Source organism: Phalacrocorax carbo, chromosome 6 (genome assembly GCF_963921805.1).
Source record: "Phalacrocorax carbo chromosome 6, bPhaCar2.1, whole genome shotgun sequence".
Taxonomy (NCBI): domain Eukaryota; kingdom Metazoa; phylum Chordata; class Aves; order Suliformes; family Phalacrocoracidae; genus Phalacrocorax; species Phalacrocorax carbo.
In genome coordinates this window covers 42,533,591-42,560,881 of record NC_087518.1, presented here as the reverse complement: position 1 = coordinate 42,560,881, position 27,291 = coordinate 42,533,591, and the positions used below count along the sequence as shown (strand labels likewise).

General features: G+C 38.6%; 1 protein-coding gene across 3 annotated transcripts; it reads left to right on the top strand.

The window, feature by feature from the left end:
- ATG4C (autophagy related 4C cysteine peptidase) lies at positions 1-27,291 on the top strand. Of its 3 annotated transcripts, none has more exons than XM_064454913.1 (11): positions 1-136; positions 3,817-3,947; positions 5,122-5,205; positions 5,859-6,092; positions 9,239-9,569; positions 11,516-11,586; positions 13,071-13,207; positions 16,834-16,912; positions 17,576-17,652; positions 21,995-22,114; positions 26,006-27,291. In XM_064454913.1, the coding sequence occupies exons 2-11, from the start codon at positions 3,872-3,874 to the stop codon at positions 26,174-26,176; spliced, it is 1,380 nt and encodes a 459-aa protein (XP_064310983.1). In that variant the 5' UTR covers positions 1-136; positions 3,817-3,871; the 3' UTR covers positions 26,177-27,291. The 3 variants fall into 3 exon arrangements, with proteins under 3 accessions (XP_064310983.1, XP_064310982.1, XP_064310984.1); XM_064454912.1 differs by having other exon boundaries at positions 1-309; XM_064454914.1 differs by lacking the exon at positions 1-136 and adding an exon at positions 424-855.

Here is a 27,291-nt window from a genome sequence, read left to right as displayed (position 1 = left end):
GCGCGGGCTCACCACCCGGCCCTGCCCTCTCCCGCAGCGGCGCCCGCCGGGAGCTGTAGTCCCGCGCCGTTCCCCCACGGCTGGAGCCCCGGGAGGCCGCTCCCCACCCGGCTGCGCCACGGAGCTCACCGGGCGGGTAAGCGGCGGCCCCACCGCCCATCCGCCTGTCGGCCGCGGGCTCACAGCGGGTCGCCGTGCCAGCGGCTCCTCCACCCCCTGTACGGCGGCCGCGGAGGGGGCGGCGGCGATGGCGCGAGCGGGGCGGCGTTAACCGCCCGCCGCCCCGCACTGGCGACAGCTCTGTGAGGGGTGAGCGGCTGGCGCCGGCGGCGGCCGGCGGGGGGGGGGCGCAGGGCGGGGGAAGCGCGGCCCGCGGCGCCGGGCGAGCGGCGGGGCGGTGTAAAGCGCCTTACTGGTGACGGCGCCCAGGCGGCCGCTGCCGGGCGTGCCCGCAGGCGGCGTCCCGGGCCCGGGGCTGCGCGCCCGGCAGCCCGCCTGTGTGAGCGGTGTGAGGTCGGGAGCGCGGCCGGGGCTCTCCCGCTTCCCCTGAGCCCCTCCCCGGGGGGTGGAGGGAGGGGGCGGGAGGGCTGTGCCCGCACCGCCGGCGGGTGGCTGCGGTAACCGCGCTGCGGCCGACGGCTCGGTGGCGGTGAGGAGATCACCGGGGCCACTTTCGCTTCCCGCCGGGAGGCGGCTGGGGATCCATCCCCCCGCCGGCCGCCCGCTGACGCAGCCCGCGGGAGCCCTTGTGAGGATACAGGGACCTGCCTCCGCCGGCGCGGAGAGCCGGAGCGGCGACCAGCCGGTGGAGAGGTGGCGTCGCGCCAGCAGCTCTGGCTTGGCTCTAAGTCCTGGGTGGGTGAAGTGTGCGGTCTTCGCTATAGGAGTAAAAAAAAAAAAAAAAAAGCTGTTTTTCTTCTCCTGCCCTTTACAAAGTATTATTTCTAACTGTCTGTGTTTACAGCCGGAAAGGGGTAACTTCTTAAAAATGACCTCTTGGTGTTACTCTCCGTCAGGGAGTTCTGTGTGGGTTTTGCTGTCATCGCTGGTCATTCAGTTTCTTTGCAGGTAGAAAAGAAAAAGTGAAGGGAGTCTTCATTCTTAATAAAGATAGTCACATTTAGAATTAATTTGTCCCTTTTGCTCCCATTGCATCGGCAGGTTATGTTGCTTTTCTGTTGTTAATAAAAACAAATTCTGTTGTTAGGAAGCTTTTTCCGTCACTGTTAACAAACAGTAGTTTTGCTGTAATCGTCCCCCCTCAAAGACTGGGTGATGGGGGCTCTGAGAGGACAGGATTTAATTTTTCATTCAGAGGTGTGTCCTGCTACTCTGTGAAGTAACATCGCTCTAGTAATGTACGTTCCAGATAACCTCTTAAATGAGACAACTTCGGTATGAAACCATTAGCTTTAGATTTAATAACGGGGGTTGCATTGTGCCCATCGGGCTTGAATCTATATTCCCTGTGACCTTCTCCTGATGCTGTTCCATTCATCTCAGTGGAGCTATTACTGATGCCTTCCTACATTGATGGGAAGAGCCTGCATTTTTCCAGTGGAATAAATGTGCCTGTTTTGTGTTAGCATTCTTCTTAGAAGTCCTATTCACATCTTTAGCATAATGCTAGGGAAGAAGTGTGACTGGATGAAAGAAAAATGTGCTGCGATGACCATTGTCTTTTAAAGGAAAATGAGCTTCTTTCTCATTTCAATAATTTTTCCTTCAGGCCCTTTTGGAACAGTAGAGTTTGTTCCATTTCTAATTTAGCCAGAGGGAGCTTTTATAGGTATTGGCTTTTAAGGCAATCAGTGGCCTCTGCATAAATGACTGTCGCTGATTGATCATGTGAGGACAGGCTGGACCAAACACACCTTCTGAAGAAGTTCATCTCACTGGCTTTGCCAGCTAGAGTCAGTGATACATGTCTGTGCAGTCTTTCCTTTTTTCTTCTAAAGAAAAAAAAAAGGGGGTGAGGGGAAGGGCAAGAAATAAAACCCCAACCTTAAGTTGTCTTTCTCTTCCCTCCCATATAAAACTCTGGTTTCACACAAGGCTAATCAAAGTAGGGTTGTAGCCATTTGTTATTTTCACTAGCAAAAAAATGTCAGTCTTCCCCCATGTTTGTGAGCTTGCATTGCCTCTTGTTTTGTCAAAAAGTTGGTGACAGACTTCCATGAAATAATACAATGGAATAGCAGAAAAATGTGCTAGGGATGGCTTGGGCAGTAGACTGCTGTTTTCCTTGCCCTACCTACCTAGGCAGATCCCAGAAACAGTGCATCTGTGTGAGTATCCTCAGGCTCTGAAGACATTGGCGCCCCAACATCTTCACACTCTTTTCAATTATACTATCAGTGGTTAAGTTTTACTTACTTAAAATATGCTCGCAGTGGAGAGAAGTTACATGGTTTAGTCTTCATCCTCCTTTTGATCCCAGTTCAGTGGAGAATAATAACACATGGAGGGGTAAATACAGTTCTAGATTCTCCTTTTAAAGCAAGGGGGTTATGTGTAGCTTCAGTGATGGTGTATACTCCTGGTCCAAGTTTATTAATTGAATAAGATAGTTCACTTTTGTTCACGTCATCATCTGATGTTATCAGAACTTAGCTAAAAATTTGGTGAGGGTTGCAGTGGCGCACCACTGTTGATCAACTTTTGATGTCCTACAAGAACTCCTGTTGAAGCAGGAGCTCTTAATTTTTCAGCTATCTGTGCAAGGGTTTGGGCTACCAAATAGCATCAAGAAAACCTCCTGTATCAGCTATTTTAAAACAAACCATTGACAGATTACATGCAGTGAAGGAAGCTCTATTAATTAATAGCAAAATTCCTGTTACAAATGATGCAGGTAGACTACAAAGGGAGTTCTGTCCCATTTTCTCGGTTTTCTTAGAAACAGCAATAAAGGTAGTAACCAGTTTAGGTTGCAACCAGTTTAGGTTGCTTTTAAGGTGAAGTCCGTCTTGTCTCACAGTTCAGAAAGAGTCAGTAAAAATGCATTCCCTGCACTGTGGTGGGTTTTCCCACCATTTTACCACTCTTGTTCTTGTAATACAGCTGGACTACTGTAGACAACACGATCAAATCTGAAGAGAGCCTTTTTTGCACTGCAAGTGATAATTAGATGTAAACACAGATTTTATGACAGTATTCTAATCATTTCTTGATGTTACCTCTCTATCAAGTTAATTCTGTACAAAATTATGTCACTGTTACTACACGCGTTTTCAGTGCTACACTTTTTCTGCCTTGTACACATACAGCAAAACATCTTGCGCTTTGTCTTTCAATTCCTCCAATGCATGTAAACTTCAGCTTAGAAAATTCCTGATTAGAAATCTGAAACTAAGGCTCTTTTTAAAACCATGTATTGTTTATTGGTGCTAAGAACCCCTGTTGTGTGTGTGTGGAAGTGCTTATTGTATTCTATTCAGCAGGAAAGAATAGCATCTATTCTATTTAGTGAAATCCATCATAGCTCTTTGTTTCACTACCAATTAGAATGAGCGTACTTATCTGTCGGCATGGGTTCATGCTCTAGGTCCATTTGTTGTGCAACAGAGAGCTGTTGGAGAACATTACATTTTATTTAGCTTTGTGTATTAATTTTACTGGTGTGTATTTGGAAATAAATGTTTTTGTTACTTATTCATGTAACGTGTGATTGCTTCTTAGTCCCTGGTAGTGGAGGATTCTGCAAGTTTAGTACTGTTTCTAGTCATGTTAGGCTTAAGTACCTAAGTGGGCTGGTGGTGACACTATACCGTGTTCTCAGTGTGTGTGGATATGTTTATATTTTTGTTTTTACAGTAGCAGAATTGAATGTCTTACAAGACAGCGATGGCTTTTTCTCTAGAATTTGAATATGGAGGCCACAGGGACAGATGAAGTAGAAAAGATAAAATCAAAGTTTATGTCTGCATGGCACAACATGAAATACAGTAAGTGGAACAGTGTGGTAAAATGCTGTCACCATTGAAATCAATGGTATGTTTCTTGTTGACATGAATGGGAATATCTTTCAGAAACATAACTAATTAATAATGAAAATGCAACATGGCCCTTGAAACCATTTTTACTTTGATACTATAAACAGCCTGAGTAAACAAACTTGTTTAGCTTTTCATTTTTCAGATAAATTTGCATAATTCCTTTTTCAACAACCTATTTTGGAAACAGTAAATACATTATGTAAATGACACTAAATTTGCACAGACTTTTAAACAGGGATAATATGGAATCATCTGCATAAAGACTTTTATTTTTGTATGTACTTTTCTGGAAAAAAGAGGATGGTGTGGGAAATACAAACTTCACTGAAGAACCTACTTCACACATTTGAGTAACGTACTTTTCCACAGTTGAACATCAGTAATTTGTTTATAAGCAACTGCATTTTCAAGAGTGCTCTTCACTAATCTGTCCTTAACCTTAATTTTTCTACTTTCCCTCTAGGACTGAGGTTGCTCAGATTTACCACCAGGTTTCTGATAAATTTTGCTAATTATTGTAACTCACCCTTGGAGATGTCTGGCAAGATGGAAAGACACTTTTCTTCTACTTTCTTTAAGGCCACCACATGGCTGAGGGGGAATAGTAGTTGTTACACTGTATATGGGATAGGAAGAGTTCAAGAAATTCTACGAACTTACGATATAAAACACCATAGGATTTAGACTTAAGTGAAAAAGCTACTGTCTGGGGACATTGTCAAAACCCAAAAACCGAATTCTGGCCCTTTGAATTTGTACAGCATATTATACTACCCTTTTTGTGTCTGAAACCTGCAGTTTCACTTTGTGATGAGGTATGTTTGTTTAATCCTGTGGGAAAAGCAGTAGTCTTCATGCATTTTCACCGCTCATGTGAAGCTTTTTTATGTTATTATAGGAGTTGGAAACCTCACAGAATCCAACTATGCGGTAATGAATTCACAATAGAGACAAAGCAACTTAAGCTCAGCTTTGGCATTTCTGTATCCTAATGATTTCTGCGCAGCAGTACCAGTGTATTAACATTCAAATATTCATATACGGGCTTCATCGTTACTTCTGAATCAGAATTCTAATTTGTGTTTTGTAGAACTGTTAAACTATTTTTTTGTGTCTATTTTAGGTTGGGTGTTGAAAACAAAAACTTACTTCAGTAGAAACTCTCCAGTCTTTCTGCTGGGAAAATGTTACCACTTCAAAACTGATGGTGTGTACACAGCATTTAACTCATTTCAATCTTATTTGGCAGGAGCTCTGAGGATATATTTTTACTTTGCTAGAAAGACAGTTACCAAATCCAAAATGTGAATACGAAAACCTAAGAAAGTACTAATTTAAATGTCCAACACCACCACTAATGCAACCCATCCTAACCTGCTTTATTCAGATTTTACACTGAAGTCTTTTTCTTTCTGTAAACATTAGTGCTGTAACTTGCAATTTACTTCATTTATGCATCAATTTGAGATTTTCTTCCTCAAAACTCCTGAATGAAATAGTGACAACACCTGTACAAAAAGTCACTACACCAACACCTTTGTTACCATTTTCCGGTATGCAGTTTTCTAAGAATCTCGATGTATTTGACAGTTTGCATTCAGGTGAATGAAGCAGTTGCTTACTTGCAAGTCAGTGAGTCCACTGGCACAGCAATGTGGCTGTGTTGCCTTCTCCCGCCCCTCCCCAGCTGGCACATTGCTATGTTTGCCTTCCACTTTTCTGTTCTTGTATTTGAAGCGATTGTTACTTTTTGCAAGTTTGCCCCATCTTTCTCATAGAATAGCTGTTATTAGAAGGAAAGTAAAAACATACAAAAGTACCATACCAAGTTATAACTTAATTTTGTGCTTTGCCTTACAGAATCTGGTGAACTCTCTACAGATGGGTCCAATTTTGATAAAATCAACACGGAGATTTCAGGAAACGTTGAGGAGTTTCGTAAAGATTTTATTTCTAGAATATGGCTGACTTACAGAGAGGAATTTCCTCAGATAAAGGGGTCTGCGTTAACAACAGACTGTGGTTGGGGTTGCACACTGAGAACTGGTCAAATGCTGCTGGCTCAAGGTCTTATGCTTCATTTTCTCGGTAGAGGTAAGTTACAAGAGATCTCCTCTATATCAGCATGATAAGCATGAGTGTTCTGTAGGGAGTGTTATGGCCTTTATGTAGCCAGAATCAAAAGTGCATGCTGGTTTTTGTTCCGGACTTCCTCTCATTAACATTGGAACTATTAGATGGCATCAGAGCAGTGATACAGCTGAGCGAGCTACTTTCCATTTCTGAAAAAGGGAATACCAAGGTGTGTCAAAGGAAGATGCTGGAAACTCCACAGAAGCTAACTGTGAAGTAAAATACCACAAAAACTTGTGATCCCATACCTGGGTATTGTTATTATCCAGTCAAGTGTCCACTTTTCTTCAGTCTTGCTCATTTTGGGAACTCAAGGTGTGGAACTGAGTTCCACAGCCATAGCTGTGGGCTATGGCAAAAGTGATGTTCTTCTATCAGTTTTAAAGTTGTACATTATTCAGTTCTTCTAGTATTACTATATTGAGTTAATAGAACGATTCTAATCTAACTTCATTATATCATTCTTTGTGTTGAAATTTGCACTACTTAATTTCCTCCCCCCCCCCTACTTACAGAGGAATGTCCCTTTTTTTCTTATCGTTGCCTGTCTCAAAATACTCCCTCAGTCACAGCTGAAAGAAGTAGGTTTAGGAGACTTCGAACATGTTCTGCTTTCAAAGGCTAAGGGTGTGTGTCTTCCCCAGTCTTACAAGCTGAGCCATGTCCTCCATAGAGGTGGTTTTGCTTCTCATCGTTAACCACCTTTTCTTTTAATGCTTTTATCAATCCCTTTCATAGTCTACCACATTGCCCCTTTCAAACAATCGGTCATGTCCCCTGTCACTACTGCTTGTTGTCAAAATGATCCAAGACATGGGTCTGAAGCCACCCAGGCGTGTTAGAGAGAACACAGTGTGTTGTTTACTCAGCCATTTGCTGGACCCAGGAATACTTTAGAAGATAGTTCTGAAAGCCTGTTTTGATAATACTTAGGACTTACTGTGCAAATATGATGTAAGCTGTGAACATAGTCCCAAACAAACTGTGTCACAAAGTCCTCTTTCTTGGCAGTGTCATGACCGAACTGTCAGATTGGCTTACTGAATGTTCCTTTTGCTTTAGATATTTAAGTCATAAAACATTCATTATCCCTTTCACTTGACTGCACATATCACAACGTATGAAAATACTTCTGCTGAGAATACAAATCCCTTAAATATAACTTTTGTTATACATACATTTAAAGACATTTTAAAAATCTGATCAGAAGACTGCCTGTGAGTAGGAATGCATAATGGCTCATTCTGAAGTAACCTGAAACAAAAAAGCCCCAGGTTTATGTCTTCAAAATCCATGGTTACAAAGAATTCCTTGCACTGTCCCCCATGCATCCTAATCTGGAAAGTGATTTGGTGATTCCAGAGTGCTAGTGTTTCTGTGGCAATCCAAATGCATAGAAAAATGGAATATGTATGGTCTTTCTGGACTACTTTTCTCATCACCTAGTCTTCTGACAGCTGGTGAATTATCTTTTGAAAAGCTTTTTATGAGGTCTGGGTAGCTTTTGGAACAGATTTAAGTGTTTACGTGAAGTTTTTCATCGCTGTTTACTCTTTTCCCAGAGATGTTTTCATTATAGGTTAATGGTATTGTTTCTGTTACAAAGCAAAACTTGACTGCAGTTAGTAGCTGGAATACTTACACTTCCACTGCTATGTGGAATGTTCCAGATATTGCTGGATGATGTTGTAAATGAATTTTTATTTTAAGTATTAAGGTACTGGTAAGTTTTACTTTGAAATCGCTGTGCTTGAGACACTGATGTAAATTTGAAGCTCACGGCACAGGAATAGCAAGGCCTGTGATGTTGCTATGTTGAGCTTACGCGTGCATCTGCCTGGGTCTGCAGTGAAAATACATTAACGTGAGGTTTCACAGAGGGGTGCTGCTTGTGCTAAGAGGCGTTGACACAGGGTGGTTGTCACACTGTCATAAGAGTGGGTGGCATGGAATACGGCCACTACCAGCAATACTTGTGACATTACTGGAGTGCCACTTTAGATTTTTAGAATTAAAATATAGTTGCCTCTGTGCTTCTTTGTTTCTCAAAGACTTTTACATGGATACTTCAGTGAGAATTACGAGGAGGGCTGCAGTTCTTGCTCTCTGTCAGTATTAGTTTGGAATGGTTCCTCTTGCTGCTGTAATGGCAGCTTTCTGAACCTCCAGGAGCTTACCCAGATCCGGCTCACAGAGCAAAAGCACCCCGTCCGTAGGGTTTGTGGGGTGTGTTGCTTACTGGCATGTGGCAGCCTTCCCCACTGCCTTCTGGGATGTTTGTTGTAGACCTTCAGGGTATGTTCTGATCTAACAGTATGTTCGCTGTGTTTTGGGAGTTTCCTCACATGCTCTGTGTTGCAAGTAGTTGTTTGAACTTGTGGGAGAGACTTCCAGTCATCTGACAAGGGAAGCGTTACTGTTGTCTAGATACGCTGAACCACCATTATGCTACGAGAGGAACGTGTAGGAGGTTTAGAGAAACCTTTACCCAGAAATGCAGACTGTAGATACTGTGCTGAATAGTATTTAAACACGTTCTTGTAATCTAGGTAAAGAATTCACAAATACAGTGAATAAAGAAGTCTTGTCTATTTTTCTGTTGCTCTCCTTTGACAATTTGCCAGGAAGAAGTGTTTGTTTTTATACGAATAGTTCCTCGGGTTTGCCTAATTTTTTTAATAACTGACAAACCAGAAGAATTAAAAACAGCTTTTGAAACTTCTTGTTTGACATGGATAAAACTTTTTAGATGGTACTGAACAGTTAACTTTCATATTTTTAATATGTAAGATAGTTCTAATCTGTGCCTTGTAATTGGGGGTGTCTTCTATATCTTAACTGACTGTGATCATGGAGTCTGACCTCAGATAGCATAAATTGCTAACAAGTGTACAGTTAGTAGTATTTTGTTTCACCTATCATTCAGCAGAAAATAAAAGCAAATCATATTTCCCTCGAATTCTTTGTTTACATTTTAACACTGACATTTGTATGTAAAGTGCATATTACTGGTCTGAGGAACGTGGGGGAGAAAGGGATGTTCTTTGTTAATTATTCCAAAAAGTTAATCTTAAGCCTAATATGGATCCTAAAATTTTTTGCTGCAGCCTGGGTCTGGCCAGATGCATTGGACATTGACAATTCGGATTCTGAATCATGGACAGCCCATACAGTGAAAAAGCTGACAGCGTCATTCGAAGCATCGCTTACAGCAGAAAGAGAACCCAAGATCCTGTCAAATCATCATCAGGAAGCATTAAAGAGAAACTGTGATGGCAGTGAAATGAGAAATGAAGTTTATCATAGAAAAATAATTTCTTGGTTTGGCGACTCTCCGCTGGCAGCTTTTGGCTTACATCAGCTAATAGAATGTGGAAAGAAGTCTGGAAAAATTGCGGGAGATTGGTATGGGCCTGCAGTCGTTGCACACATTTTAAGGTAAAAATACCTTTATTCTTATTGTTACCACGCCTTACACATTGCAGGAGAAGCATTTCATAGTGCTACGAGTTTACTTCAGCTAAACTGAGCATCTCACCGTTCATTATTGGCTTTGTAAAATGTCCATATTTGTAGCAATCCTGGAGATTTTTCAGAGGCAGGAAGGGAAATAGCAGTGGGTGCAGGAACTGAACTCTGAGCCTTTGTTCAATCTTATTTCAGCAGAAAAACAAAAACCCCAAAAGACTCTTTTGCTGTACTTTGGGCAGTAGGAGTCCCAAGTATCTCTCCCAAACCTGGGCTTTTAAGTAGAGCTGCATTTAATGAAATGTTCTAAAAACTAACCACTCTTTCAACCTTGGAACATGCATAACATTATAGATTTTTTTTTAATACTGTAACCTGGGGGCTGTAATGTACTGATAGTGTAATGAAATGTCAGAGCTAAAATTGATGTTTTCAGCATTTCTTTGCACACATCAAATTCTTGTGAAACTGTAAATGTATGGGACTATTAATATTATAATTATATCACAGTAAAAGTAAAGGGTCTGTGACATTCAGTGTGGTTAAAAAAAAGTCGAAAGTCAAATTTCTCTATACTATGTGCCTTTATACGTAATTTCTTTGAATATTACTGATTTTTTGTTTGGTTTGAATTTTTTTTAAATACCCGTATATGCTTATGTTCTTGGTGGGTTCTAGTTTACCAATAAACTGAATCACTAATAAGTCATTTAAGCAGCAGAAGCTGAAGTTCATACATCTATGAATATGTGAATAGAAGAATTTAGTATAAAAGTATATGAATCTTAAATTAAACTCTACCGAAATAATCAGGTGTATATGTGTGCATACATGTAAATGCATACAATGATGTGAGGTCAGCATTCTTTATGTGTTTTCTTCTGTTTTTTTCTGATGATAGAAACTGTCAGAATTCTTTTTGCTTGCTTTAAATTGCAGCAATCTGTTTACCTAATGGGAGCAGGGCGGGCTTTGGTCCAAAATTACATTCAACACAAACCCACCGGTGATTTCCAACATTGCAAAGGTCTCCTTTCCTAGGTCTCCTTTCTCTCTTACAGCAGCACTAACAATGTATAGCGCTCTCATAACTTGAGAATGAGTGTATTAAATGATTCCTCAAAATATATTGTGAAATAAAGGGATAGTGACCATTTAATGCAAGCGTGTATTAAAGTCAAAGGCTAATCTTCTGTTTTGAACACTTTAATTTCTTTACAAATGCTGTCCTTGATTGATGATCATGCTTCAGAGTATCGACATTTATTTTCTTTTTAGTTTTTAGGTCCATTACTCTTACTCTTTTGAGAATAGCCTAATCTTGCAATTATCTTTCTGAAAGTTTTGGTGAAACCTTACAGCTTTATGTGCTAGCCTTTATTTCCATAGACATGAGGCACTAATTTGTGGCTCGTTACGTGAACAGAGGTCAGCTAAAGAGATCTATCAAGTTGAACATAATATTTTTGTCAGCAAATTTAGCCTTTGTTTTCCCAATACACATGGCAGAAAATTGTTACAAACAGAAAGAAATAAGGCAGTGAATATGAATTTGATTGTAACTTAATGCATTTCTTTGGGCTTTTTTTTGTGAGTTTCATTGTTTCTTCTAAATAGCCAGGCATTGTCGTCTTTGCTTGGGAAAAACATGTTGCCATATACCCTGGATCTTGGCAGTGTTTAAAATAAACAGACAACCACCCCCCACCCCAACCTGTATTTATCAGAAATGGAAGGTGTCTTTAATTAAAAAAAACAAACAAACAAAAAACCAAACCAAACAGAAACTGCAAAAAAAACCCCAAACAACAAATTAAAACCAACCTGTTTCTAAAAAAATCAAATAATTTATGTCTATTTACTGTTAATTTCTCTAAAATCAGAGATGAGTTAAATAGTTTTGTGTTTGTACTTAGAAAAGCTGTTGAAGAAGCAAGAGACCCTGAGCTACAAGGAGTAACAGTCTATGTTGCTCAGGATTGTACAGGTAAATGTTGTGATTATGTAGATTTTGCAAACATTTTAGATGCTTTTTACGCCTTTCAGTAAGCACTTAACAATAGACCTCTAAAGGAATAAAAACTCAAAAATGGATCCACAAAATTGAGATAATGTAGACAAAGGGGTTGTTCATATATGCAGTTGTTTGTTCTCTTTGACAATCCGACATCACAACTTGAAAGCTTCGTGCTCTGCTTGTTTGGTATCTTGTAGTGGAAAATAGTGGCATTCCAAATCCAGCAAGGTAACTTTTTCTTACAGTCTGCCTGTTGTAACTTTTTATTTTGGATTTAAATCAGTTAATAATCTGTCTTATACTTGCTTCGATGTTGTTTTAGCAATAAGCTAGTAAGGACTTCCATATCTTACTAAAAATAACTCGAAAACCCCAACCAAACAACTGAAAAATACTTCAGTTCAGTTAGATTTGTTAGTTACATTTTATTTGTCTTTTCATCACAGGATTCTTTTACCTGTTTTTCTAGTGGGGAAAAAACCACACTGCACCAGTCTCATAGAATACTAAGAAGTAATTTTCGCTTGGAGTTCAGAGGTGTGAGCAGGATAGTGAACCCGAGTTGGTGGTAACCTTTCTGCTGCTCTAACGTGGCATTTTAAATAATCAATAACAGGCAGAGGAGCTTAGAGCTCTGGATGTTCAGGAGCAGAAAATGATGACAAGATGAACTAAACGTGCAGTGAAACTTTACACTAATGACTATAGTCTTTCAAATCTAAGCACAATGTATTACTTCAGTAGCCATGTTTAGCTGCCAGAAATTTTAGTTATGTCATAACTGATCTTGGGATAGGACAGACGAGACCGACGTCCCTGGATAATCAGTCAAACTGGTTTTAAAGAGATACTGTTTAATCATACGGTGAAAACCAGTTTCACCTGACTTACAATGACAGTGGAAACTTTTAAAATTCTATTAATTTTTCGCTGCTTTGTTCTGGTGATGATTTTTCACATCTCTCTTAGTTTGGAGGGAGTAAGCAATACTGCATTAAGTTTTTTCACTCATTTTCAGTGACTGTGTTGTATTAACTTTAGGCAGCAAACATGAGTTTTTATTAAAATCAATTATTGTCTTTTTTCCCCTTTCACGTGTAGATGTTTCTGTTAGCTGTAGGCTTTCAATTTTTAAATTACTCCTTTTAGAGAAGTTTATATCAAGTGAATAAATATTTATTGGTTTTATCCTAACCTACCCCTTCTGCATTTTCCTGACAATATATCTTATTTCAGCAGCATCACATTACCATTTTACAAAATATTGCTGAAAATAAGGAGGCATAATGCTGTTTTTCATCAGTCACTCAGAGTTATATTTCAGGACGACAGTAGTATTTTGGAGAACTGTAGTTTTAGTTTGGCAAACTAAGTGATGACATGTTGTAGGTGTGTCTTTGTAAAAGCTAGCAATTATATTTTAAATATGAATATTTCTGGGTGTCTCCTTTCAGTCTACAGTTCAGATGTTATTGACAGACAGTGTTCTTTTATGGATTCTGGAAAAGCAGTCACAAAAGCTGTAATTATATTAGTTCCTGTGAGACTCGGTGGAGAGAGAACAAACATGGACTACATAGAGTTTGTAAAGGTATGAAACTAGAGTTCAATCATTTTTCAAATAGTAGCACTAGGTGATATGAAAAGCGACTTCATGATGGTAATCTTCTACCTATTAAATGTGTGGTGGTGATTTTACAGTTGAAGGTTGTAAAGTTTGACTTTACAGATTTTAAATTTCCCTATTACAAGATCAGACATAATTGCAGAGCACATGATGTCCCTTGGTAAAGCAGCGATAACTGTCCTACTTCTAAAGTAGCTACCTGAAAAGACGTTAATGCAGTGGCTCAAATTACAAATGGTAATTTAGTTACATATGCTATTAGAGTTGTGCTATATTAAGTATCCATCAGCATTTTAAAGTATAAAGATACCATATTCCTTATTCTGTTTCTTATTTCTTTTCTTAAATGTCAAATGGTTTAGGGTTGTTGCTTCTCTGTTCTTCCCTTTTTCTTTTGTCTTTCTCTTCCCCTTAAGAGAGGGGTTAGAATTTTTTATATCTTTAGTCACTACTTCAAGAGTTTTTTCATTGTCTGGACATTAGGATGAATGTTTTTAAAGCCAGTGACAAGGAGTAGCAAGTAGTTACTACAAATAAAAATTAATATTAAAAGAAGTAAAACTCAATGAGAAAGAAGAGTGGAGGAAAGTCTATGCTGTCCTTTTCAGCAGAGCTTCTGCTTATGGTGCAAACACCTGAAGATGTACTGTAATCCTACCTTGTGAGCACAAGAATACTTTACATAGGGAAGAGATTGTTCTCTTAGCCCTGCTGCTTTATCATTTTCCATGCTGCTGCTTATCTGTCTTTAAATTCTTGTTTTAATTTTTAAAATACCACAGTTTAGTAGCATGTACAAAATCTGAGAGTCTGGGGTTTTTTTTTGTTTTGTTTTTTGTGACTGTGTCTTCTCTGTAAAATTTTAGGAAATGTTTGGTTTTTTAATGGCATGAGGAGACAGAGTGATGAAGCCTTTTATTTAAGTGATGAACTAATAAATTGTTTTTCTTTCCTGATTCTTTTCCTTGTGTTTTCAGACAGTTGGTTTTGGAAGGTTTTAGTTCTTCTCTGATTAGTTCTGACAGAGCTGAGATAAGACCGTGGTTGCAGACATGATGTACGGCAACCTTACTTTACTTTCAATGTTAACTGCAAAAAATCCTTTGAATCAGTCATGTCCAGGAAAACACATAGTGCCTTCGTTTGTAAGCTAACAAACAGTTGGTTCTGCAACTTTCATATGGCTTTCTCAGCGAAAGAAAAGTGACTCCAGTTCTTTAATACTGGCTTTTATTATTGATGGATATCTCTGGCTAGTTTTACCCTGCACAGGCTTTCTCAATTTAGCTCTCAAAACCACTCTTTTGCCATAGTAAAATATGTTTGCATGGCACGAGGTTTCATAGCACAGTCACATTGTCTAAGCTTGCCTGGTACAACCGGCTTTACCAGGGTGATTTCTGCTGCTCATTTACAAAGCCTGGTACTGCCTTTTGCAGTCTGTTATAACAGAGATTGTGATAAGAGGGCTTTCAATTGCATATATTAGTCACTCCAATGTCTATCTTGACTGTTCACAAGAAGTGACTAAATTTCTTGGGGTCTGGATTTAAGTTAAAAATGCAGATTTTAGAATGTAGTACAAGAGGTAATTTTTACAAAGGATTTTATATTTATGGATGAAAATTGATAAATATTTTATAATTCACTTTTACAAGAAAATTCCCATCGATTAAACAGTTATTCATTACTCTAAGTAGCTTTTCTCCCTTTCTGTTTCACTGGCAGAGGATGTGTCCTCCTTAGCTGTTTCAGACCTTTGCCTCTGATCTGCCAAAATGTTCTGTAATGCTCAGCCACCAAGGAGCATATTCTAAAAAAGCCTTCTCATTCGTATTTTAAGTAAGCAGCACTTTCTCTTAGCCCATATAAATGATGCTGAAGTTGTCTTTGTAGCATCTCAGGTGAGGAGTACAACAGTTTTTGTTATACGTTATTTTATCATTGTCTAAGCAGAGAAAATTTTATCTTGAGAAGTTTTGGTCTTAATAGTACACAAAATATCAGTCCTTTTGCTGAGAGAAATTTTCTCCACTTATACAATTATAATGTAATGGTTATACTTTTACTGGTTGATCTGTTAGAGGAGAGAATATTAATATGACTGCCAGCTAATGGAGATTTCACTTCAGGTCAGCCAGTAGTCTTTTGGATTGTTGTCCCAGTTTGGGCCAGTGTCCAAGTTTTTGGACCCAACACTTGCCTAGTGCCACAAGAAACCCACTGTGATTTATGGACATTTAAAGGCTGTTCTGTTTTCAGAGTATTTAATGGTTTGGGGCTTCAGTTGCATTAGAACAGTTGGGCTCAGCTTTCCAAAGTGCTCAATGCTGGCAAAATTCAGCTCCCACTGGAGTTGGTAGTATAACTAATGGAGAGCCGTGCTAAGCCAAGACTGAATATTCACAAAAATCCTGATGAGGCCTGGTAAGAAACAGAACCTCATGAAAACGAGAAGAGTAGAAATCTGTTGAAGAGAGAGGGAGGAAAGTCCTCCATGCCTTCTTCCATTCCTTTGCTAGGTACTTCTTTTAACAGAGAAATGATCAAGGGGGATTTCTTTGGTGTCCATTGCTCATGGCAACATCCAGACCTTGTGCATGATAGAGACATTTCAGTCAGTTATACTACTGAAATATTCTTACCTTGGCAAAACTGCATGCATACAGGTAAATCCTTCCTCCCCAGCACTAGAAGGTATATCCATAAAATCGACATTTTATTATGTAATGATAAGCCTGCTAGGTTTGTGTGCCAGCACAGACATGTATATTACAGAACCCAACTTCTTTCAAGTTGAATGAACAGAAATACACTGGCAGCACTGGTGTGACTGTAGCCCACAGCTGATACCTCAACTCTTTCTGTCCTTGGTGGCTCCTAGCTTTGCCATGGGTGGAGTTCTTTCTTTACACCTCCAGACTGAAATGATTCCTGTGTTTCACCCCATGTCCCTCTTTAAATCTCATTAGGTGTATGCATAATGACTCTTTCTCAAAGTTCCTACATACTGATGGTTCTGATTCTTCTAGCCCCACAATCAGCATCCAGTAAGATTTATGGGGGTTGTCTGTTGTGTGTCTGTCCCTCCTCCCATGTTTTTGGCTGCTAATTTTAGAGCTGTATCTTTTAATTGCTATGTAATTGTATGATGTGAAAGTTCATACTCTATCCAGACTTCTACATTTGAATGCAAAAAGAAGAGAGCCCCCAGGGCCACAGAACATAAATGTATATGAACTCTGTAAATCTGAATCCTTTGATACCTTTTGACTAAGCAACCTGTGCTCAACTTGTATGACATACATTTTGTCTCCTCACTCAAAATGACACTGCCAATTCTCTCAGTGTATGGGGATCTCATGAAAAGGGAGGACTTTCTCTAGAATATCCGATGGTATGTTTTCACTTTGGTCAGTTGTAAGCTTCTAAAAATTGAGTCAAGCCCCAGAAAATCATTAAGTCACTCTTAAAAAAGAAAGAAGAAAACAATTATTTTCCTGAAAACAGTAAAGAAAGAGCAGATTTTAATTCAGTTTATTATTTACTCTTTTTAACACTGTCCTAATTATTTAATGTTTTGCTTATAGGGCATTTTAAGCCTTGAGTATTGTGTTGGTATTATTGGTGGCAAACCCAAGCAGTCGTATTACTTTGCTGGATTTCAAGGTTAGTGTTTTAATATGGTATGTCTCTTCAATATTTTTCTTTAAGAGTTAGGAAGTTAATATTGAACCAGTGGGAAATAGCATGATTAAAATAGCAAAATGAGTACCTTATTAATTCATCATATCTACCCAAGTCCAGTCATTTGTCATTTACCCCATGTAGTAATTGGATTCTGTAAAATGTACATTTAATTTCCTTTGTTGCATAAACAAGGCATAATTTATCTGTTTCACCAAACTTCAGGAGCATTTGCTGTTACTGTCTGGCAGTTCTTATTTACGTATTTACTTTTTTACTAGTTCAAGTGGTGTTAGTTGATGCTTAAATGACAAGCAATATATTCTTCCTGTCAGGATGAAGTAGAACAATACATTTTTCATATGCAAACTCCAGAATATAATTGTGTGTTTGTAAAAGTAATTTTATCACCAAAAATTAAATGACAGTCTCATCACTTTATAAAAATTCTGCTTATACAAGCATATTTGATTATGCGAAAGTTAATCTGTCCTGCAAAAACCTATGCTTCAGTCAATGAATATCAGCCTGGCAAGCAGTTACTTGCTGGCTTTTTTTTCAGCTGTTCTGCATAGAAATTGGATTGTAAGCAGTGTAATAATAAGGTGTTTTTTGAATTACTTGTCTTCTGTTTTGTCCTTGTAGATGACAGTTTGATTTACATGGATCCTCATTACTGCCAATCTTTTGTAGATGTCAGCATAAAGGATTTCCCTCTTGAGGTAGTATGGATATAGACCTGGCACTGTTTTCTTCCCATATGAATCAAACACTAATTATTTAGAGATGTTCTAGCTAGCTGCATCTTTATGGGTTTACAGTTACATGTTATTTATCAAAGTTCTGCCCGTCTTTATAGGCCTATAATCAACAAAAATGACCAGAGGTTAAAAACTCAATATGGGGTTTTGATTTTTACTTCATTAATCTTTGTCTGTTTCTTTTTAATGATCAGAAAACCTCAAAAACAGATGATAACTTCACTTAAGTAATTTTCCATCAAAGAAAATAGACAATATTTGTAGTACTTAGTGTAGTACTTGGATTTGGTTTTGCTGGTTTGTCTTTTTGGTCAGTTTTGGGTTATGTTATTTTAAATTCAAGTTGCAATCAACACCATGGAGAGAGTTACTGTAGTGTTCTATAGTAGGAGCCTGTTTTCAGGTTGGAACCAGAGTTCCAGCAGAATTACCTGCTGCTTCTTTATCCAGGAATCAGCAATATTTCTCTACAGGAGTAGGTGGTTATCATTTCAAATGTAACTTTTGCTCCTAACAACTTTGCAGGTGACTTGTTTAGCTTCATACAAGTGGAAGTTTTTGAGGCTTATCAGTGAGGTTTGTGGTTGACTAGATGAATTTTACTCGTCTGAACTGTTTCTTTCAATGAGTCTTGTTATTATGTTTAATCAAGCTGTTTTTATGAAATAGTAGTTTCCAAGAAACTGACATGTCTGAAAGTGTAGGTGCTGCATTTGTTCTTTCTTTTCTCCCCGACCCCTTTCTAGGCCACGACTTTCTGGGTGCATCTAGGTGTAGTGAATGCATCTTTTCAGGCTATGCCTAGGTCTTAAAAATCATGCTTGGTTTTTTTGTTGTTGTTGTTGTTTGGATTTTGTTTTTTTTTTTACAATAGTGTGTTCCCTTTTCTTTAACCTCTTGCCAAATAACACGCTTTGAAAATAGATAGAGCTAAAGGAGGTTATTAAAGAACTTAATTTACAAGTACCATGGGGAAACATTGTCAGTTGCAGAAGTAAGTGTTCAATAGCCACAGTACTCACAGTAGACGTACTCGGTGCCATCCATACAAACTCTCCTTCTTGCCCTTGTGTCCAACTTCAACATGAACTTCCAGCCTCCTCAGAGCAACTCTTCATTCAGTGTAGGAACACTCTCTGGCTGCATCAAGTGCTTAGGACAGCATCAGCTGCTCTAGAACAGAGTTGTTTAGTAGTAGTGGTTCCTCCTGCCACCGTGTTCTGTGAAATTAAGCACTCCTAAACATGGAAACACAGCTTCAGAAAAAACATACTCCATTTAAATAAGGAAGAGGAATATGTATTTATCTTCATCACCTTTAAAATACTAGCTACCTAATGTAGAATTCTTAAAGGTTTGCAGTGAAGTTCTGTAAACAATGGAAGCAAGCCATATGCAAATCTTAAACTCACACCTGAGGAACTGAGTAGGTGACCTTACATTTTAAGTGTAAACAGTCAACTTAAGTCAAATGGTATGTAATGAAGTTATGTATCATCACGGGTTCTGTTTTGTATGGCAGCTAAGAGTTAACTTAAACTGAGAACAGTGGAGTGAACTGCAATTGTCCTGTCTGTTGTTATGAAAAGAAAGATCTGTTAACGTATGTTGAAGTTGATCACAATACCTTAATCAAAATACCATCAAATAGTATTTAGGAAAAGTACTTACATATATCAAAGGACTTACTTAGGGCTTATGTCAAATCCTAGGGCCGACTTAAAGCAAACACTACATATTTTTGAATATTTGTGTTTGACAAGATGCTTTAATTAGCGTGACATGTAAGATAGAAGTATAAGATTCCCTAGAAAATGAAAAGGTTCTGAATTTAAAAAAGGAACATAGCAGCAAAATGTACCAGAAAATCCCCTAGACAGAAACCTTCATTGTTTTTAGAGATGCCTTTAGATTTATCCCATTGAGATATTTGGAAGAAGAGTTGGTGAGTCCCAGCCCTACCTATTTGTATTGTGGCAGCAGCTGGAGAGTTTAACCAAGATCCTTGCCACTTCATCCTAAGAACTGTAGTAAAATACAGAGCCTTCTCTGAAGATTTTACAGGATAATTGGGTAAGCTGGACAAAAGATGGGAAGAGCACACAGAAGCAGAGCTGAAGTGAATTCCTTAAGGTGACACTGTAGCTGAGTGGCCAAGCTACAAAAAATACTCATCTTTTTGGTTTCTGTTCCCATGCCTTATCCTCCAGATTGTGCTGCAGACTGGCATTAATGTGAAGTTCCAAATAATAATAAGGTTTTAAAATGTATTTTGAAGGTACGCGAGCTGCCAGCTTGGCTCGATCGCATCCTAATGCTTTTCTGCAGACGGAAAATATATTGCAATTTAATGCTTAGTGCATTTAATAGTATTATATCTTTGTCCAGAAATGTCAAAAGTAAACAGAAATTGCTTTCTTAGTGTGGATAGTTGCTTGTTAGATTTATCTGTAGGGAGTATTTTCAAAATTGACAAATTGTCCAGAATAAGTTGGAAATCAATCCACTCTGTATTGGCTTCCAGAATCCATTTGTTTGGAGGAGTAAAAAAAAAAAAAAAGCCTACCCGCTTCTCTTTGTTGTACAGTGATTTGTGTAGCATTAACGCTACTGCCCTGAACAGTACAGCACAACTGTAGTTGCAGTGTTGATGCTGAAATGTGATACGTAAGGCAGGGTTCAATTTATGTATTTGTTGACTTAGGAACGAATATTCAAAATACAATTTCTGCATGTAAAATTTGAACAGAATTAGGAGAAAAAACAGTGACTAGAGTCAATCTTGTAGAAAGAGCACTTCTCATCTTTGCTGATATTTTCAAGCAGAGGATTAATAGAAATACCTCTCAGGTTTGTAATTTCAAGTAAAGAACAAAATACTCCAGTAAGTAAAACTATTACACTGACAGATACACTCAGATTAGGTAACCAGCGCTATCATCTTCTGTAGATTGACTTTTCTGACTGGCAAAAAGAAAAAAAAAAAAAGAAAAGGATGAAATGCTTTCTAGTATACAAGCTGCTTGATGTTAGATGCCAGGGGTTGCTGGTGCTATAGTCAAATTAGATTGTAGCAGTTTTCAGCTTTCCTTTACAGAGGAAACACAGTGGTGTTGGTAAGAAATCTGCATTACTCTGTCCTGGTGTTACTGTTGTGTTAGTAGCTGTCCTGGTCCTGTGCTGATAAGCGCTGTGCCAAAAGAGCTGTGAGCTGTGCACAGCTTACATGTAAATGTGAAAGGAAATAGCACAGACTGTTCACTGGAGAATATTGATCACTGGGGGAAGTTAATAAAAAACAAAATCTGCATTTTAGGACAGTGGTATCTCCGTTGCAGTGTGGTGCAGACATGGTGTGTTAGCGTTTGTTACTGAGCAGCTGTAGCAGGATTGGTAGTGGCTTAATAGACATAGAATGGTGGGGTAGTCCTGCATGTTAGGAGACTAGAGAGGACTGCCTTTGAGAGACGGTCAGGGGTGACCAAATAATTTCAGTTACTAGACAACAAGCTTCACCAAAACTACAGTTCCTGTAATAAACACACACATAATCAGGGTAGATAGCATATACTTCTCTTTTGTCCATAAACTGTGAATGAGGAGTGTGGGTAAGGGCTTTGTATATTTGTTTGGTTTTTTTTCTTATAGCGTGGCTGCTGGTAGTATCAGTTCACAGCACTGTCAGAGCATCATCTGTCATGAAAAGAGATTTCACATTAGGGAAAAAAAACATTTATAAAGCAGGGCATGTTGTTTGGTTTTTTCCTGAATTGTGGATTACTGTAATAAGGTTTTGCTTTTGTGGGTTTTTTAACCAATTTAATTTACTAAAGGAAAATGCATGAGGTTGGTTTATGCCATTATGTGTCTTTTATAGAGGTTGGGGGAGGGAAAGGGGCAATGGGCAGTGGTAGTAAAGCAGTGATTGTAAGATAGCGCAAAAGCTGTTACAAATTCAATTTGCAGAAGAGCATTCACCTCCTCTGCCTTGGGAATATTCATAAAGTACTGCTCGGAGCGGCAGACCTTTGACAGATTTCAAACTACCATGGTGTTGTGTGCAAGTCTGGTGAATACAGTGTAAACAGCAGAAGGTTTTATACATGTGGGGAAGAGTGGATTTACTCGAATATGGGGGGTGTGTGAAAAAAATTACTTCAAAAGTGTGTGCTGGGTTTTAATTCAAGTGATCCAGGGGATTGTATGTTAAAGCTGTTGGTGGGGAAAAAAAGTAAATGCATTGGCCTATACCATTCTCAACCTTAACTAGGCACTTCATGTTTTTTAATCTTGGAACTTGCAGTCATTCCACTGTCCTTCTCCCAAAAAGATGTCATTCAAAAAAATGGATCCGAGCTGCACAATAGGATTTTACTGTAGAACTGTTCAGGACTTTGAGAAGGCTTCTGAAGAAATCACGAAGGTAGGTGTTGAAGTTACCGAATCGATTCCTCAGCCAGAGCGGTGTGTACTGTGTATGGATAAGGGGAGAGAATCAGCGTCGCTCTTCTGAATGGGCATCGTTCTTTTCTTGATATTTATTTCTGCTTTTATAATCATGAGAAATCTAGGTTGGTTTTCATTTCATCCGATTTTACCAATACGTAACAGCCGGGCAGACGCTGGGCCGCGTTGTGAGGCGGCCGGGGACGGAGCAGGCGGCGGAGTGGCGCCGGCGGGCCCACGAGGTGGCGCTCTTGAGATGGGAATATCCCGCAGCCCGCCCGGCGAGCGCAGGGGTCGCCCCTGCCCGAGGGAGGGAACTGGGAGAGGCCGCCGGCCCCTCGGAGGTATTTCATCAAGCCAAAATTGGGTATTGTTTCTTGTTAGCATAAGCGCTCTTTCTGATGACATTTAAATGTAAAGCGGTGTGTTTATGATTTGGTAATAATGTTATGAAGTCTATGGAGCAGGTATCACCCAGCAAATCTGTCTGATCATGCCCTTCCACTTTAAAAACACTGGTATGGGTTCATTTCGGTCCAAATGTCAATTATTTTTTTTTTTTTCTTTCTTGATTATTGCAGTAAGTGTGTGTGTGTGAAATACAGCATTATCAATATGTCGTATTAGCTGTGGTGGCAAATAACTATTTTGTGATTTTAAAAAAATAGTCTATGAAGGGATGCAGTGGCAGCAGAAGGTGGTCACGTTAATATTCTAACCACAGTAGTTATCACAACAGTGCAAAGAATTAATGTTTGTTCAGCATTTTGAATGTCCTGTTAAGTGGTTTTAGTATTATAGCCAAAAAAGTATTTTTAAACTTAATACTGTGTATAATCTTTAGTGGATACTGATTGATGCTGAAGGTGTTTCTTTGAATCTTGCACAGAGAGGTAGGAAGTAGATTTAAAGAAGTAGAAGTTCGTAAGCAATAGATATATGGAAAGTTTAAATAGTAAGGTTTCTATTCTTCCATGTTTTCCTGTTCTGTCGTGTATAAGGAACAATGTAATAACAGGTAAAAAGAAAACCTAATTACAAAATCGGATGCATTGGAAGTTCTCTTTCTATTTTTCCCTTCTTTCTTTTCTTTCAAGTTTGGTATTAAGTACATTTCTTTTTCTGAACATGTGTTGTGAAAATACTCATGGCCAACCTAAGTCTTGGAGCTATTATCCTGGTATTCTAGATAGAATTTCTTTAATGTTAGTGACATTATTTTATATAAATGTATTTAAGGTACAGTAATTTTGAAATTAGAGGAAAGTTTGGCTGCAAATACAACGCGTGAAACATTCTATGGTCTTTCAATCCTTCCTTCACATTCTTTGCTTTTTCCTGCTCTTCTGTTATTTTTTCCCTTTGCAATTTGAGGATGATAACTCCTGAACTATAAAGCACATATAATCGCGGTGTGCTGTATGTAGGCTAGACTAAAAAAATTAAGGTTCCTGCTGCTTTTGTGGGCAGTAAGAAGTGGGAGAAAAGATTTAGCTTTTATTACTTGAGGATAAACCTTCAGCCACATGTTCAGTGATGGAGAAGTTAAGGCATTGAAATCAAAGGCCCAAATGAAGTGACTGGAGAAACTCCATCCAAATCACATTCAAGTTACCCTTTTTTTCTGTACTTGCTAGTTAGGCAGCTATTGTTAAATAGTTTAATAATACCTGGAATTAAATAGCTGATTGGTTAAGGAGACCTGGAAACATCCAGACTTGAGAAGGATGGATTTACCGACTGGTTGTAGCCTTACTTCCAGCACAAGTACCAAGCAGGCACAGCATTTTCTGACTGGCTTCTCAATACCATGTGGCAGATCCAGGAGGTCAGCAAGAAGCTCTGGCCTCTGCACAGCACCTGCGAGGGTTCTGCCTTTTACTGGCCGCAGCCTCTGCTGCTACTTTGTTACTTAACTGGTACCCAGCTTGTCTTTCAGGTAATACAGTGAATTGTTTCCCTGTCGAAACCCAGGATAGCAAATAAATAATCCACTTGGGCTACAACTGCATTTGCCTGTTTATAGCCCAGGTTCTTAGCAGAAATGAAAAGTTCTCTGAAGAACTGGACTGATTGAGTGTTGAACTTGGATGCAGTTCAGCACAAAGAATTAATTGTTGCAGTGACAACAGTGACAGTCTCAGTTTAACACTGAAATACTAAAAAATATTGATTTTTGTGTATATTGAAAATAAATTTCTTTGCAGAAATCATCACAGTGGTATCTAAAGAGCTCTTTAGAGTTTCAAATTGTCTGTGATCACTGAGTGAGATGTAGCTTGATAGTAATTGCAGTACTCTTAACCAAATTCCACTCAACTCTTGTTTAGGCATTAGCCTGTCTCTCCAGTTTATGTTCTGTATTTAATATTTCATCATCTCCCTTAGTACACAGAGAGAGGTGTTACATGTGCCTGTAGAGAAGGAGGTTTTACGGAAAGTTGAACACAGACAATGGCAGTGGAGGTGCAGGTGTATTTCTGTCCTGATTTGGAGGGACCATCTTTCAAGGTGCAACGGTTGTTTGGTCACCATGTATTCCCTGAGATGCAGTATTTGGATGAGTTTTCCGTCACAAACTTGCAATTAGGAGCTGGCCTAAGTCCACCCGTCCACTTCACAGACCAGCAAACAGCCTTCATGTGGCTATCAATTCCTGTTCCTATTAAGCCAGCTTGTATTCAGCCCTTGGAGATTAAAGGGTTTGCATCCAATTATATAGTTGTCTCAAGAAACAAAGCATTTGTACCTCTTACAAACATTTTTTCTTTCTAATGCTCATTTTTTACTCTTCCTTTTGCTTTTGCTGATTACTCTGTGTGTCTCTCTCCTGTATCTCCTTGCTTTTTAACCCAGGTTCCATATTACAATAGCCAAATGAAATGAAAATAGACAAGAGTAAAGTGGAACATTTCAGACCACAGTAAAAATCAAGGATTTTACTCTATATGACCTTTTTTTAAGAAACACCCCCTTCGTTCCCTTACTGCCTTTTTAAAAATAGTTCTTACTGTTTTTACTGTTTTAGATTAATTGTTCTCATGAAATTATGTTTAGTGATTTTAGTTCCACACAGTGTATACCTCTAGGCTAATGTGGTTCTGCATGTCACTGCACCACTGTGCTGTTTTTTCAAAGCAGGTAAGAAATCATTAAAAAAAAAAAAAATCAGTGGAAAATTAAGTGTCCAAAACAGCCTGAAAGGCTCAAATGTCTTTATGTCTTTCAGTATTTGGTGGATTTTTGTCTGCTATTAAAGGTGTTTTGCTGATTGGTCTTAGTATTTGTCATTCCCCATCACCCACTTTCGACATGCTCAGTTTTTTATTTATAAATGTAGATTTTTGGCACCCTAGTTACTGCAGCCTGTTACTGTCGTCAGTCTCTTTAGCTGTGTGCTCTTGATTGGCTTATTTACATAGGTGTATGTGTTTAAACTTTTAATAAAAGCATTGATGATTGTACATGCTGATTCTACAATAAAAATATCTCCCTGGGATGCTTAGTTGCCGCAGAATTCGTACCTGTGCTTGAGGAGAGCGTTGTGGCCGTTAACTATTTCGTAGAGTTTTTTATCTTCCTAGAAGAGCGCCAGCTGCACTGAAACAAACAGCGGGTAGAGGTGATCTGTATGGAACAAGATGCAGGGTTAGGCATAAAACTAGCAGCTACCTGAAGAAGAAATGGAAGTGAAGTTTAACGGGAGGAGGGGATGTTTAGATTATGCAATGCTTTTGTTTTAATAGGATGATAATAAAAATTTAAAATGCATTTTTTACTTTGCAGTCATCATCAGATAAATATCACTACTTAATATATTTCTTAATTTCCAATTAATGTTTTATCTGGTACATATTTTACCTTGTAGATGCTGAAATCTTCATCTAAGGAGAAATATCCCTTGTTTACTTTTGTAAAGGGTCATTCTAGAGACTATGACTTTGCTTCCAGTGCACTCCATGAAGAAAATGACCTTTTCTCTGAGGATGAAAAGAAAAGATTAAAAAGATTTAGTACAGAGGAGTTTGTCTTGCTTTAAGGACATTTTACACAAGATTATTGGCAGCTGTCCAGGAGAACACTTGCCTTTAAAAAAAAAGAAGTATGTGTCTTCTTCCCCAAAAAAGGCAAGCTTATGCTGAAATTGTTCTATAATTGTTCTATTTTCATAAAGATGATAATGTTTTATATGTTAATAGTCTTTAAAATGACATTTATAAATGTACTTATTAATTATTTTTGTTCACTATTAGTTGGATGAGTTTGATGTCACATTGTGCTAGTGAGGATAGAAGGCATTGTTTAGAGCCAGGTATGCTGAAATGTGCCTACGTCCTGGTCTTGCCCTCTTAAAAAGCTTTGCTAGTCCCTAAAGCCTAACTTGTGACCCTGATGTCGTGTCAGTCCAGGACAAATCCTGAGCAGAGGCTGCCAGGTACGCGTGGGGTTTGTGTCATGGATGCATATCCATAGGGTTTGAGACCACATTATTTCCGTTTGTAAGCAAAATTTTTGTTCTGTATTCATGTGGTGTGAGGTTAGAACTCTAATCTGTCTTGCATTGTAAGCCCAAATAATAGTTAATGCTGTAATCGTGACACACATCCTGAGCAGCACAGTGTAAGAAAGGTAAGTTTGATATATCAGTAGTAATTGTCAGTTGCAATACTGATATAATTATATAGGCCGAATTGTGAGTTAAGATACTACTTAGCAGTATGATTTTATAATGGTTTCTCATTAAGCTTGCTTTGGAGCCTTAATATGAGGAGTGAAGATAAAGTATTACCTTTCCCCACAATTTTTAAAGGTTATACTATTAATATTAACTGCAACCAATCAAAGCAGCTAAAGACAATTATTAGAAGAGAGTGGTGTTTGTTTCCTGTTTCAACTACTATAATGTTAAGGCTTCTGTCCTATTAGTGCAGCTTTTAAATCAAAGCAAGTGGGGGAGTGGATGGTAAAAATTCTGGGCGGTGATTTATTTTTTTTTTTAAATGTTATTACTTTGCAGATGATTACTTGATGGTGTGTGTTCTCAGATTGCAAACAAATGTACATAAATAGCTTGATGTTTTAACAAAGTAAATGCAATATTGAAAATACATATTAACACTGCTTGGAAAATAAAAAAGGTGTGAAAACATTAAA